The sequence below is a fragment of the Polyodon spathula genome, chromosome 10 (genome assembly GCF_017654505.1).
Source record: "Polyodon spathula isolate WHYD16114869_AA chromosome 10, ASM1765450v1, whole genome shotgun sequence".
In the NCBI taxonomy this organism is placed as follows: domain Eukaryota; kingdom Metazoa; phylum Chordata; class Actinopteri; order Acipenseriformes; family Polyodontidae; genus Polyodon; species Polyodon spathula.
The window spans coordinates 10,544,126-10,559,762 of record NC_054543.1 but is presented as its reverse complement, the minus strand read 5'-3'; the positions used below and the strand labels follow the sequence as shown (position 1 = coordinate 10,559,762).

At 36.0% G+C, this 15,637-nt stretch overlaps 1 protein-coding gene across 1 annotated transcript; it reads right to left on the bottom strand.

The window, feature by feature from the left end:
• Nucleotides 1–317: 317 nt before the first annotated feature.
• On the bottom strand, nt 318–7,127 carry LOC121321563 (neurofilament medium polypeptide-like). The gene is made up of 3 exons (XM_041260566.1): nt 6,141–7,127; nt 5,029–5,153; nt 318–3,146 (listed from the first exon to the last, which is right to left on the bottom strand). The coding sequence occupies exons 1-3, from the start codon at nt 7,125–7,127 to the stop codon at nt 710–712; spliced, it is 3,549 nt and encodes a 1,182-aa protein (XP_041116500.1). The 3' UTR covers nt 318–709.
• Nucleotides 7,128–15,637: the final 8,510 nt, after the last annotated feature.

Genomic DNA, 15,637 nt, shown 5'->3' with positions numbered 1-15,637 from the left:
CTTTGTTCAAAGCAGGCTCTAAATTACCTAACAGACTCTTAACCCTGAACTTGCCCTACAGCAGGGCTGCCCAGTCACAGTCCTGGAGGACCATTGCACTCCAGGATTAAGAGGTAAAATGCTATAATGAAATACTTCAGGGTCTGGATGTACTTTTAATTGGTTGACTTAATCAATTTATAAGAGGTTTGGAAGAGAGACTAGAATTGGAAGAACCAGCTTTGGATATAAAGGCCAGGACTGGAATGAATCTCAAGTTCCAGAGTTATTAAATTATTTCTGAAAACAACTCATACTAATAGACAATGACATTCGCTGCAAATGTAATTTATTCTTATATTCAGAAAGCATTTTTGTAGATATCATTCATGGGCATTGCTACACACAAATTTTTCAGACAGTCAATACAGATTTAAAACTCATTTAAAGTTCAGATTTAACTACATAGCACTGTATATTAGAATTTAGCAAACCGGACTATCTGTTCAGTACATTACACATTTTCATGCATTAAAAATTTTATTTTTGAAATGTCTTTTATAACACCTAAATACATTTATTTTGCTACGTTGCCTAGACCCTGAAAGAATAGCTTTGCCACATGCATTTTGTAAGTTCTGTCTTAAAAAATTTTTATATATTACTTTCTGCTGTCAATATCTTCCATTGTATCTTTCTTAGAGGTTTTGTGCTCTTCTTGTGTTGCTTTTCACTTTTCTACCTGACTCTCCTTTGCAGGCACTTTTGTCTCCACTGTATATGTTGTCTCCTCCTTGCTCAAGTCTTCACTTTCATCAAGACCATTCTCTTGTGTTGTGGATGTGACTTTTTCTTCTGTCACCTTTTCTTCTGGCTCTATCTTTTCATCCATGTCACCTATCAGCAGTTTGTCTTCTTTTACAGGAGTTTCCTTTGAAGATGGCACTTCCTCCTCCGCTGTTTTGTCTTCTTTGGAATCATTGATCTTTTCATCTGCTTCAGTATCTGGGCTCTCTGGACATTCTTGTATTTTCTTTTTTTGTTGAATCGAATCTGTCTTCTTTAAGTCCTCTGTCTTTTCCATCTCTGAGCTGTCAGTTGGGTTCTCCTTTCCTGGAGATATCTCTTGTGGTTTTGTGTCCAAGCTAGTGTGAGTTTCTGTCCTCTCCTTTAGATCAGATTTGAATGATCTCGCCTCCCCTGTGTCCTCTGTAGATTTGTAGTCTTTCTTGGAAAGTTTTTCATCTTTTCCTTCACTTAGTGCTGTAATGCTGTCCCCTTTCTCTTCCTCTTTTGGAGAAAGTGTTAATTCAGGCTTTTGGTCTTCCTCTGAATCAGATTTCTCCCCTTCCTCTAGAATTTTGTCTGCTTTTAACTCTTCATCTTCTGGGATGGCTTTCTCTTTGGGTTTGTCAGACTTCAGAGCAACATCTACTGATTTCACTTCACTAACCATCTCCTCCTTTTGAATTTCCTTGGTTTCTACTTTAATTTCTGTGGTTGCTTTCTCTTCAGGTTTGACAGACTTCAAAACATCCTCTAGTATCAATTGGCTTACTGTATCCTCTTTTGGGAGGTCTTTAACATCCACCTTGTCATCTGTGAATTCTTTAATTTCAGTCTTTTCAGGTTTCAAAATGTCCTTTTCTGCCAGATTTAATTCACTCAAAGTTTCCTGTTTTGCATCTTCGTCTGCTTTGATATCTGGGGTTGTTTTCTCTTCGGGTGTGCCAGGCTTCGAAGCAACATCTTTTGATTTCTGTTGGCTCATTGACTCCTCATTCTGAAGATCCTCTGGTTCCACCTTAATAAATGCCTTTGTTTTCTCTTCAGGTGTGTGTGGTTTTGAAGCATCCTTTTCTTCAGATTTTGTCTGGGTGACCATCTCCTCTTTTATAAGGTCCTTGTTTTCCACTTTGAAATCCATGGTAACCTCTTCTACAGTCTTTTCAGATTTTGAAGTTTCTTCTTCTATTGATTTTAATTCACTTACAGTCTCCTCTTTTGGAATGTCTTCCTGTGCTGCTTCAATATCTGGGGTTGCTTTCTCTTCAGTCTTCTCAGGTTCTGAAGCACCCTCTTCTTCTAATTTTGATTGGCTCACCACCTCCTTTTTCAGAATATCCTTGGATTCCACTTTGACGCTGGTGGTTATTTTATCTTCTGTTTTGTCAGGTTCTTCTGTTGATTCCAATGCACTGGTCATTTCCTTTGGTTCCACTGTATCTTGTTCCTCAGTGTGTTCATGGATTGCTTTTTCTGCTGTCTTTTCCACAAGAGGGCTTTTCTTTTCTGGCTTAATAACCTCATCCTCTACTGTGACACTTTTCTCTTCAGATGTATCTTCCTCTTTCTTTGTTACACAGCTCTCCCCTTTTGTGTCTTCTGTTTTGTCTACTTGTTTTACCTCTTCAGTTTTGTTATCTGAAGTCAGTACCTTTTTTGACTCTTCACATTCATTTGTTTCTGGTGTCATTTCACTGGGCAGTGATTTTGGATCTCCTAAAGGCTCATCTTCTGGTGCCTCTACTTTAGTATCTGTTTCTGTTTCTGCTACATCTGTAGGTTCCTTTGTGATTTCTTCCACAATAGTTGTATTCACATCCTCAAAGGTTTCTACTTGATCAGGGCTCTCTTCTTTTGCTTCTTTCTCATCCTTGGTGTCTTCTGCATCAACCACATCATCTTGGGAGGTTTCTGTCTCTTCTACAGCTTCCGATGCAACTTCAGCTTCAGCTGCTTTTTCATCACCTTTTCTAACTGCAGTTTCCTCCTCATCCATAGGTTCAGCTGAGATGTCTCCTTGTTCATCTTCCTTGTGTTTCTTTGCTTCTACAGTTTCCAATTCCTCTCCATCCTCTTGAGCCTCTCCAATGTCAGTTGTTGTTTCCACCTCATCCCCTGGACTCTCCTTTTCAATCCTTTCTTCTTCACTCATTATTTCCTCGGTATCAGTGTCATCAATCTCTGTCATTTCCACTTCTTTGGTTGTTTCTGTGATGATCTCCTCAACAAACTTGTACTGTGGTTCCACCTTCTTAGTGGTAGTTTTCTGCCTTGTGAAACTTGGCACAGTGTAGACAGAGGATTGTTTGTACTCGTATGAGGCTGGAACATGACCTGCAGTAACTGAAGAAAATCTTGCTTCCTCACCTTCCAAAAGTTTCCTAAGAAAAGAAATGTAATTACTGAGTGTGGAAATAAGTTTTTTATATTTATAACATATTGCATTAAATACCAATGGTCAATATAAAATATTTATTTATACAGCTAAAACATAAATTACTTAATATTTGAAGTTTTATAACTGATAAATATGGGCAAAAGTAAGTGTGACACATACAAAATATTAAAAGAAAAAATAACATGATAGTATGTGCTGTTTGTAGGAAGAATATGCATTAAGTAACTTGAGATAAGCTTATCAAAGAGTTGGATAGTTAGGTGCCAGCAGCAATAGAAGCAGTAGATATGAAATCATCAATTATAGGTTGCCATGCCATCAATTGTTTGTTATCACACACCTGACCATGACAGAAAAAACTGTATGTCACAGTTTTTCATCAGATATCATTTAAACAATTATGTTTAGTCCATGACAGCACTGTGAATTTGATAGTGAAGGCATGCAGGTGAAGGATCAGGAGTACATCAAGCTGTATAATGTATCCAATGCTTAAAAAGTAACATTTAAACCAAATTTTGAAACACTTACAAATTGGCAAAGGCAAATTGTCTCAAAAGAGTGTATAAATGTGTATGTTTGTTACATATATATAGATCGGGTTCATGCCCCTTTAAAAACGTGACCCAGAGATAAAACTTTGATGTTTAAAGCGCTTACGCGCACTTTTATTCACAATATAAATCAAACAAACAAAAACAAACAAACAACTCGCTCCCTCAGAGCACTCACTAAACATATGCATGTCCCTGACTGACTCGCAGGACAGCTAAGCTGTTTACCTGACATATAACATGAAAATAAACACTAACAGAGTTTATAAAAACCAAACGTAGATTATTATTACTATTTTTTTTATTTTTATTTATTTATTTATTTTTTAAAAGACCTTTACGACTTCGAGTCGAGCTCTTTACGCCTAAGCCTAAGCCTCGACACTGAGCGGAATGGCTGCTTTCCTTAAATACCCTGCACCTGGCTCTAATTTACAATGATAGCCAGGTCCAGGGGATAATTAACAATAAAACAATTAAAACAAATACTACAATTAAACAAAAGCAACTCAATTATACAAAGTGTACATTTTCACATGTTTTTTAGGCAGGGAGGAATCTGACCCTCCCCCTGCCACCGTATATATATATATATATATATATATATATATATATATATATATATATATATATATATATATATATATATATATAGTGTGTTTACTAGTGTTTTATAGTTATATGTAGTTTTTATAAAGATTTGCATCCTTGTACTTGCTTCAACATAAGGGCCAAGGTGTTGAATTTTCTTTTTTAATATAACTTTAAGAAAATGTAAAATATTGGGGCAAAAGAGGCTTAAGAGAATCTACTGTCACACTGGTGTACACTGTAGAAAAGCAGAATGATTGGAATGCCTCACTGGGTTTGTCCTTTGACTATTTATACATATATAAGACAATGCAAGACAGTGAAAGCAAAAGGTAATATGGTAAAAAAAATAGTTAAAGATAGAACTTAAAATGCATGTGACAAATAAATTACTTTTGCATGACAAGTCCCAATGGTATATAAAAGCAAACTCCTACGTTATAGTGAAAGGCAACAAAGTCTTTGATCTTCTAGAAGCTACCTATCTTGACAGCTTTGTGAATAGATATAAAGACTGTTCCCTTGTACCTAGAGTTCTGTAATGCCCCATCAAATCTTTTTTAAGCTCTTGTTGCTAAGCTGGGAATATTGATAACTATTTTAAAAAGGGGATTTATAAAAAAAAAAAAAAAATGCATCAACAGAAACAACCAAAATAAATGAATCAGTAATTCCACAAAAAAAAAAGCATTGTAGCTCATATAACCAATATGAAAGTACCTGTAGGAAGCAATCTCCACATCTAGGGCCATTTTGACATTCAGAAGATCCTGGTACTCTCTCAGGTGAGCTGACATATCATACTGTGTGTGTTTAAGCTCATGCTCCAGTTGTTGGATAGCATCCTGCAAAAATATAAACATTTGATGAGTCGTTGTACACTGTCAAATTAGAGCAGGGATGATAGCTAATTTAATCTATTTATGGAAATTCAAATCTATTGAGGGAGGTCTAACATTGGTGAAAAGTATTCCTTTTAGTGACCTGATTTTAAAGTGCCAATTGATAGGCTTTTCCTATAAACCCATACAATACAATATAAAAATTACTACAATCCTTCAACAATCCTTCACACAAGTGTCAATCATTAAGTTATTATTGCTGTTTTATTCAATTCTACTCAACATCAACAGCTGATTGTAAAACAGAATACCAATAAGCTAGCGATTGCTGTAATTTTAATTCCCAGTAGTAGAATTCTTTCAGAAAGAGAAAATGTACCCCCATGAAGTAAATGGTTTAGGGGTTTCTAAATAGCTTATAGCTATGTTCTGTTCTTATAGCTTTGATCTGTTCTTATAGCTGTGTTCTGTTTGTTTAGAATATAATTGAGGTTTTTGCCTTTCAGAAAAGATTTTTACAAATACAAATTTGACTAAAAATCTTGGAGATCATGCATGGTGTGTATTGTTGGTAAAAGGTTACATTAACGGTGTCAACCAAGAGAACCATTTTCAACAGTATGGTTATTAAAATGGTACAATAAAGTATACTATACAGTAGATATTACCTGGTTAAACTATAATTTGTGTCCAAGCTATTACAGAAAAATTACATTCTTTGCTGTATTAGTTGGTAAATGTGGTAAATAATTATCTAAAAAAAACAGCAATAGATATTGATAGCGGCACACATCATAAAAAAATAAATATAAAGCATCCCTTCAGCAGTTTGATGTATTATTTATTGTATTATTAATTCTACAACAACAACAAAGTAATAGTACTCTTGTTTTTAAGAGTTAAACTGACTGCGTTAAACAAACGAGTCAATAATACATAGAGATACTAAATAATAACAAGTGATTTACATACATATAAGCAAGACATTACCTGGTAATGACTGATTTCCGCATCGTGCCTCTCTTCAAGCGCACCGAGTTGCTTCTCTAAAGATTCCCTGGTGCCTTTAACTGTTTCCAGTTCTATGCTTTTTGACTGCAGCTGGCGTCTGTGCTCGTGGATGTGTTCTCTTCTGACTTGGAGAGCTTCATTATTCACTTCAGCAGCTTTTGTCAGTTTAGCTACCCTGGCCCTGAAACATTCCTCTGCTTGTTGCATGTTGGTATTGATGTGACCTTCAAGCTGGCTTCTGATTTCCCTCAAAGCCGCAGTGATGTCTGGCTTTCTAAAATCTTTCATATCGACAGTAAGTTGCACATCATGGATTTGGGCCATTATTTCCGATACCTCTTCTTGGTGGTTTTTCTTTACGAAAAGTATTTCTTCCATCAGAGAGTGAGCTTTTTTGTCCAGTTCCAGTTTGGAGAGGTGTGCATCATTAATATCTTTCTTCAGTGTCATAATGCTGGCCTCAGTGTCTGATCTACTGCGAGCTTCCTCTTCACATCTCCCCCTCAAAAGGTGAATATCTTCCTCCAAATGATGATGCTCGAGCTCAATCTGAGCCTTTTGAAAGGTGATTTCACCGACAAGCTTTCTTAGAGCTTTGATTTCAGGATCGTAAACTTCAGACAGCGAGGACAGGGAAACTTGCTTTTTCCTCAGTTCCTGAATCTCATTTTCCAAAATGTTGTTCTGGCTTTCAAGCTGATGAACCTTTTCGATAAAGCCCGCAAAGCGGTCGTTAAGCCCCTGGAGAAGCTGCTTCTCGTTTATATTCGGCAATTTAAACTGGTTTACAAGGTCTGTGCTATCAGTGGATCTGAGAACAGGAGAACTGTATTCTTTTTTAAGCACCAGACTGCTCTGTTTGAATGACGCGGAGGACAATCCAAGGGTTTTAGGCTGAAATCGAAGGAAGTCACCTTGTGCCCTCCTATGTGGAGAGCTCGTGAGATATTCCATGCTGTAGCTCATCTTCGCGACTACACAACTGCTGTGCCAGTGTGCAGAATGAGCGCTGTGGCTTTGCTTTTATACTCACTCGGAATCTTGCGTTGCAGAATGGAACTGCCCAAAGTGCTGAAACAGATCAGCTGTAGAATTGGTAATGAGCCAGCTCCACGCGTTTGCAAAAAAACTATAGATCCGGTCAATAACGATGTCAAACTTTTAACAAGCATCACCTTATAATAAAAATAACTATAACTATATATAATATTGTGCAGTAATTTAAAATATAATTCCAACAAAGCCATGAAAAAAAGTTAAATTGTTCATTAATTACAGCTACTGTTATTTTTTTTAACCATGTTTGTTATTATTTTAAATCTAGATGGACATGATTTAGCATCTTCATCCTAACCATAACCTTTTGTTGTATTTCATCCAGCATTCTGGACACTCAGATGCATTGTAAAGAAGGTTTTTTTTTTTTAATGTATCTTTTTCATGACACTTGTGATAACTTAACCCATTTGTATATAAATACAGTACAGGAGAAATACAGTATTACTTTATGTTTCTTGTAATGGGGCTTGCATGGTTGAGTTTCAATAGAACTTGAATTTTTCATCTACAACATACTATTGGTAAAAGCTCATGTCTACTTAATACAATCCAATACATTATTTTTGTGCATTCTATTTGTGTGTGAGATTGAAGCCACTTGTGGCCATTCAAATATTAATAGAGATTTTTTTATTTTATTTTCTGTTTTTGGAACTAGCTTTCAGTTTGCACAACTTACTTTCAGGTGGCCTGCTGCACTTGCTTGTCCAAGGTCATTTCATCTCAGCAGGGTCTTTGGTGGTCAAAACGTGTCACAGGATGCAAAACAGTCACAGGGTGCAAAACAGTCACAGGATGCAAAGCAGTCACAGGGTGCAAAACAGTCACAGGGTGGAAAGCAGTCACTGGGTTCAAAGCAGTCACCGGGTTCAAAGAAGTCACAGGGTGCAAAACAGTCACAGGGTGCAAAGCAGTCACCGGGTTCAAAGAAGTCACAGGGTGCAAAACAGTCACCGGGTGCAAAGCAGTCACCGGGCTCAAAGCAGTCACCGGGTTCAAAGAAGTCACAGGGTGCAAAACAGTCACAGGGTGCAAAGCAGTCACAGGGTGCAAAACAGTCACAGGGTGCAAAACAGTCACAGGGTGGAAAGCATGTCGGTTATTAGGAGAAGAAACTGGATGGTTAATAATAGAAAAGGTGTGCATGGAGTTGGAAAGGGTCTAAAGCATGCAACCAGAGTTTTTTTTTTATATATATACACATACACACACACACACACACACACACACACATTAAGGACTTGTGGTCTGAAACGTCCTGATAATTAATTTGTAATCAATTATTCTACCTTTTAAGTACCTAAAACATCCTTTTCTTTTTTTTTATTTTTATATATATATATATATATATATATATATATATATATATATATATATATATATATATATATATATATATATATATATAGACTTTTTGTTTCTAAAACTTTACTTGTGAGTCTTAATGTATAGAACTAAGGTTTATGCAATTATTCAATTACCTATATAATTCTTTTAAGTAAATTGTAGTACTGTTCTATCTGTGTTTTCTTTATTATCCTGCCTTATTGTAAGTTGCTTTTACACATTTCTTCTCCAACATAATCATTCATTTATATTCCTTAAAAATCCAATCACATTCTCTAATTCTTGGTTCCTAATGGGAACTTGTTTGCAATAATGTGTGTTTTTTGTAACAAGAAAGGCTGTCTAATCTTGCCAGCACTCCAGGAGGTGTGCAGCAGTTGACTGACTGCAATATCAACACTACATTCTAGTTCAGTGAGATAAGTACATCAAAATCCCTTTTCAAAGCTTTCATATAGTGTCGGATGTTATCTCAGGCACGATGGTTAGCATGTTTCCCTTTTTATTTGCTATACTGAAATGGCAGCACTGTGGGTTTCTACTGATTTCCCTACTTTTATAATTTTAACAAAAAGTTAAAAGCACTAGCATACAATGAGTTTGTAAACTTGTAAGCTGTCACTCATATCTATAATGGGACACTTACCTTTTGCTTCTCGAGTAAACTCCACTGTATTTATTTTATTTTATTGCTACATGCATCTGAGTTGTTTCTTACTAGGTTTCCACTTTCTGTTTCTATTGCAAACTTTCTATTGGAACAAAGGCTTAGTAAATATAAAACAGCTGGTTTTCTTTTCATCAGTTCTTCTATTTCACCACTCTACAAAAAGAAAAATAAGGCTGAAAAACAAAGACTTCTCTTTAGAACAACAAAGAGTATTATCTCGGATCTCTCCTAATAGATTAAAAGGACATAAGCATATGCTCTGGTAGACTGAGCATTGCCTGCAGCTTTGATTTATTTTTTTTTTTTTTTGCAAGCAAAGCTCTCCATCACATAAAGATCAAAAAAGAGCATAAGCAGCAGTCTAATGTAAGCACTGGAATGCTCTACGTGATGATGCATTATAAATAAAGACAGATACTTAATAGGGCGTTTAAGCTAACCTGGCAGAAGTGATTTGCCTGCAGTGCTAAAAGGACAGAAAACCTTAATGAGCTGGCTGGATCTCAACAGTGCCAGGTTCAGATGTATCTTTGTTCTTAGTTTAATTTTGCTCATTAAGGTTAAGGCCCACTTGTTAAATTTAGGGATATATATATATATATATATATATATATATATATATATATATATATATATATATATATATATATATATATATATATAGACACAAAACAAGGTATTGTAAAAAAAAGTGAGTGTTCGATTACCACAGCATAAATACCGTAATCTCTGAGACTCTATAAGCCTCTACAGTTTAAAATAAATAAAGCTATTTTAATTATAAGTAAAGGCTAATTACATCAATATATACGTTAAGCATACTTATTATTAATTTATAAACTGCAGCATTGCAAGTTTTAGGAATGCTTTGATCATCAATTTATAGAATTATGAAACGAACTCTGTAGATGCCATTGTCATATGCAATTAAAATAACTGTGAAGAAGTGCTTTATTGTTTTATGGCATGTAGAAATAAATAAATTAAAAAATACCATTAATTACCAATAATAATGTTAGGATTTGATTTTTCTATGGAGGGCAGCTATCTTCATAGGGGTGTAGAGTTGAAACTGGCAGGTTAAGATAAAGTGAGGTATAGTGTAATGCTGTGCCTGCCTTTGTAAAAAACAAGCAAATTCACAGTGTGAAGTTCTCACTCTTTAACCCAACCCCTCTGGATCAATGCCTAGAGGTTTTGCCATATTAACACTACCAGCCCTTGTCAGGAAGGAAATGATGCTTTGCAGACAGAACTGAATCTGCAATAATACAGAGGACTGCCAAATAATCTTGGTCTTCAATCATTGGTTTTGGCACATGGATATTGTCTTCAGAATGTCTTCACAAAATTAGAAGGGAGACCAGCTTTATAATGGTAATAACATCAGACTATATCAGCAACAGCAGTTGTTGTAAAATAATATCAGCACACCAACACACACATTTTCTAGGTACAATAGTGCTTGAATAGTATCCAGGCAGAAAGACATTAGAAAGCTGAAACAATTAAGATTGTAGCCTAAGGTCAATTTCTGCATTTCGGGGTGACCTTCTGGCATTGGAATTGAAGGAGTGCCAAGTGATGTGTGCCAGTGCCTCAGGAAACATAGATTCAGCTGTTGTCATCAGTGCACACACTAGTAAGCAAGCAAGGTCCTCTGCTTTCTTTCTGAGGACACAGATATTACAGTATAACTTTTTGAATTTCAGGTTGAAGGTTCACTCATATTCACTTGGTGAAATACATTAAAAGTGACATTCAAGTACTTAAAATGGTTCTGCTTACGAAGACAGAACGTCAAGATGTCAAAATATAATTGCAGTCCAATAGCAATGGCTAATAAGATTTCACATCAAGCTTGCTGGCAATATTTGTTTATTTTTCTTGTTTACTGAAATGCAAAACAAAATTTCCAGAAATTCTTGTTGTTTCTTTTGTTTGGGACAAAGCTGTGAAAATCAAATCAAATGTCTCCCCACATTTTATATCAGCAGCCAATAATCTTCAGGAGCTGAGATGTTTTTCTTGATGGTTATCGAGTGATGAGAGGTTGTGTTCTGAATGTATATACTTGAAAGGCTTTTGATATAGACAGAACAGTGTTAGTGTCTGCCCTGCTACATACTTGGTGTTCTGATCAATCAGAACATCAGGTGGCTGTACCTCAAAAGGAGGATTTATTTTTTCAGATACACAAACTCAACATGCATTCTGTCGCCTTATATGCACAGCTGTGGCCAAAAGTTTTGCATCACCAAGAATTCTTGGAATGAGACAAAATAAAAATAAACTATATGAACATAATTTAGGTCTTTTATTTAACATCATGCAATCAAAGAAACTACAAAGTGAAATCGCAAAAGTCTACCGGAAGCCATAATAGTAGTACAGTATTTAATGTTAGATATTGACAACGTAGTATGCAATTCAATATGTTAACGTAACATTATTCAGCAGGTTTCATTCTACTTTATGAAGCAAAATTAGTTAATTATATAGAGTGATGCAAAAATGTTGACCATAGCTGTATATATTATGCTGCTCTAAGTATTTTGTCTTTCTGTTAATTCTTTGTATCTAGTTTGTGGCCATTGTATGTAAAACTAATTGTAAGGGAGGCATATAAAAAGTTAACAATACATATGGATGAGGCCTTAGGATATGTGCCCTTATTCAATAAAATGAAGTTAATTCTTCATAACAGTTTTATGCCAAAAAAGAATCTGTGGTTTGGAAATCGCATGCACATTCAAACACCTGAACGCTTCGTCTATTTCTGATTACTTCTCATTCTGCAAAACATCGACAGGTGTGTTCCTTCATGGAGACTCATAAGTTGCTATTGGAGTCTACATGGCAGAGATCATCGCTGCTGCAGAGGCATTACGTCTGCCTCAGGCCCCAGGGTTTGTATACGTTATATTGTTTAATGGTACTTGATGTTGTAGTCCAAGTGTCAGAAAAAACTCAAATGGAACAAAACAAGGGAAAGGGGCAGATGTGCGTAGTTTCCAATCTATCTATGTGGGATTCGTAGCACTTTCAACAATACATCATTTGCACACACTTTGCTGGGAGCCCTGTTAGTGGAAGCATTTCCATATAGTTCAAATTAACATTCAAGAGAGCATCTTAATGTAAAACTGCATAGCAACATCTGCACAGACTGTTCTCAGATATGCATTAAACCTGTCATAGATAGCTTGTGTAAATTGTATTCTGAAAATGAATCTGTGCTTTTTGCCAGAAGTAGTAGTGCAAATATTTTTAGATATCACACAGTGTTATAGAATCCCTCGGCTAATATAATATTTACAGCTTTTTGCATGAGAATGTGTTTCACAGCAGCAGAGAGTACAGTGGCTACCTCTCAGTGCTATTTGGTTTGTGTCAGAATGGTCTGAGTCCAGAGTTTCTCAGTGTGATGGAGCAGCTCGCAAGCTCTCAGCAAGAAAGTTAAACTAAATTCTAATTGCATGACCAAAAATTAGCTTCTTCTCAGTCTTTCTGTTTGAGCACTGTCTTAAAGAAATGAATATCTAGATTTAAAACTATAGTGAATACAGTGACAGGTATCAGAGAATTACCCACTATTAGTAAGTTTTACATTTAAAAAACGAAAGGTTTAGGAAACAAAACTCCACTCACCACATACTGGTAAACTAGTTTGTGGAAAGCCAATATAGAACATTTCTTTAACATTTTTAGTATAAGATAGTGCAGCTATTTAATTAGCTTTATTAGAGTTATACACCACTTCTCTACAGCTACTGAGTGTTGAAGGTTCAGTATAGAATATTGTAGCATTGGTGTGATTGAGGCGAGGGAATGAGGGCTACTGTTCTGAGCATTCCCATTCAGCCATTGCACCACTGTAATGAACAACAGTACATTACATTTGTGATAGTAGACGTTATTTGTTCTTTAATAACAATAATTTTCTGGCACTTAAAATTGAATTGTGTTACATCCCCAATCCAGTAATTGCTATTGATTGTCAATCCTTACTATATGTGTATTCATCTGTACCATCTTGTGGGAATTTAAATACAACTGTAGTCGCAGTAGTGATGATTGCTTTCACTGAGTAAGCTTTTTCATTAAAATGATATAATCTTGCACTGTCCAGTTCATTGCTTTTTTGACAACTGTTATTAACAGAAGCCTTTCAACTTTAGTAAAAACCTAATACATAGAACAAAAACTCAAACACCTTAGACATATTCTCAGCTAATCATGTTCTTTTGCTTCCATATAGAGAGCGTTACGTGAGAACTGCATTTTATCTGCAGTGTACCAGCATTTGCTGCAATCCCAGAGGAGCAGTAGTGAAGCAGTTCACCAGAAATGTATCTAGTCTAACCACTACTAACAGGTTTGGGTTGACGGTCTCTGAATTAGATTGAGGTAAATGATTCATTAAACCCCAATGAGATAATAACGTAGTACCATAAAGAAATATAGCAGTACATTTATAGCCTACTCACACTGCTTAAATAATGGCCTATCAAGAAGTTGTGTTTTCAATGTGTGCTTTTTCACATTATTTTGATGCAAATAGGGTATTAGACAAATGTTTCTATGACTTTTTAAATGTGCCTTAAGCCTGCCTTGGAGAAATCATTGTCTTAGCGGGTGAGAGGCCAGTTTGGTCTCTATAATCATCTCATCTTTTTTACTTTGCTTACACTGGAGCCCAGGCCAAACTTACAATTATTGTACTGCAGTTATTTTAATGTCCATTGAGGATTAAAAAAAAATCCATATTCAAACCCAGGCTAAGGCTACCTTGAGAGACCTCTACTGGAAAATCCAATAACGATCAATAGCACTTTAACCCAGTCAGAGCTAGTAGTTTGATGTTCTGTAATGTTGGATGTTAGGCAAGTGTATGTTTTGTACCCTGTTAAATTAATACAATTTCTTTGAAAAACAGCTGGGTATCCAGTAAGAAACAAGTAAATGTGTGTTCCAATTCCCAACATTTGAAGGACAGCAGCTCATTAACAATTTTGGGAATTTGCAGCGGGCAGTAAAAAGACTTAAATCAATTAAGAAAATGATCACCCTGAGTCATATTACATATCTGATGGAATGTGTCTTTTTTTTAAAGCAAACAAAAAAAAATCTTACACACTGCATTGCATGTTATTGGGTATGTGTGGGTGAAAAGCAGTAAATTCAATACGTTTTGCTGCTATCCTTTGAAAACAATGTGCAACCATATAAAGGTTAGAGCTGAATTTTTTATGTTGTTGCTAACGTACTCCAAATGCTGTGTATGACAAATCCTGCACCAAAAACTGAATTTCATTACTGCATAAGGACTGATACAGAGGGATGCAGAACCAGCAGTGTCTTTCTGTACTGAAGGTCTATTTACATGAAAGAAAAAAAAAACTTTTATTGCAAACTGTATTGGAAATGAAACCTAAACCATTAAATGTGATTTAGATAATACTGTAAATATATAATAAAATACACTTACATAATTATACATACTATCCATCATTATTTAATTTATTCTTAATGGTATATTCTCTTGGATGGGTTTTGATTTATTGTGGAATGTATTTATAGTGCACTTACCTTTATTACTGGTATGTCAAAGGAATTAATGTGTTTGAAATAAATTGCAGCACATTGCCTTCAACTCATTAGTCTTATGTCACATAGCCATCTGCATCATAAAAACAGTCTGTAAAGCTCAGTCCGATCTTGCTTCATTATTAAACATTATTAAGCTGAATTCACTGTCATGTTCGTGGAACCATGCATGGACAATCCTAGCCTTGTGGTATGGGGCATTATCCTGCTGAAAAAATCCATTAATAGATGGATATACTGCTGTCATGAGGGGATGCACCTGATTGGCAATGATGTTCAGATATCCTGTGGCATTCAAACTTTGCTCCACTTTTATCAAGGGGTCCAATGTGTGCCATGAAAACACATCCCACACCATCACACCACCACCACCAGCCTGCAATGTTGACATGCGGCATGATGGATGCATGTACTCATGTGGTTTTCTCCATACCCTAGTCCTCCCATCAGCGTGAAACAGCAGGAACCGGGATTCATCAGACCAGGCAATGTTTTTCCAATCCTCCAGTGTTTTTATTCATTAGCCCACTGCAACTGCTAGGTTAGGTCGTCGGCTGCCATACCCCATTCGTGTCAAGGTACGACGAGTTGTGTATTTTTTTATGGGTCTTTCAGCACCAATGTTGTACTGGACTGTCAGTTGACTAACTGTAGCCCGTCTGTTGCTCTGCACGATTCATGTTATCCTCCTTTGGCCTCTTTCATCAATGAGCCATTTTCGACCACTGGCCTGCTGTTGACTGGATATCCTTTGAGTGGTGGACCATCCTGGATACACATGGGAAACTGC

Coding starts and splice junctions, on each gene's coding strand:
- LOC121321563 (XM_041260566.1), bottom strand. CDS start 7,127: ATGAGCTACAGCATGGAATATCTCACGAGCTCTCCACATAGGAGGGCA. Junction 5,154..6,140: donor CGGAAATCAGTCATTACCAG/GTAATGTCTTGC, acceptor ATATTTTTGCAG/GATGCTATCCAACAACTGGA. Junction 3,147..5,028: donor GTGGAGATTGCTTCCTACAG/GTACTTTCATAT, acceptor TTCTTTTCTTAG/GAAACTTTTGGAAGGTGAGG.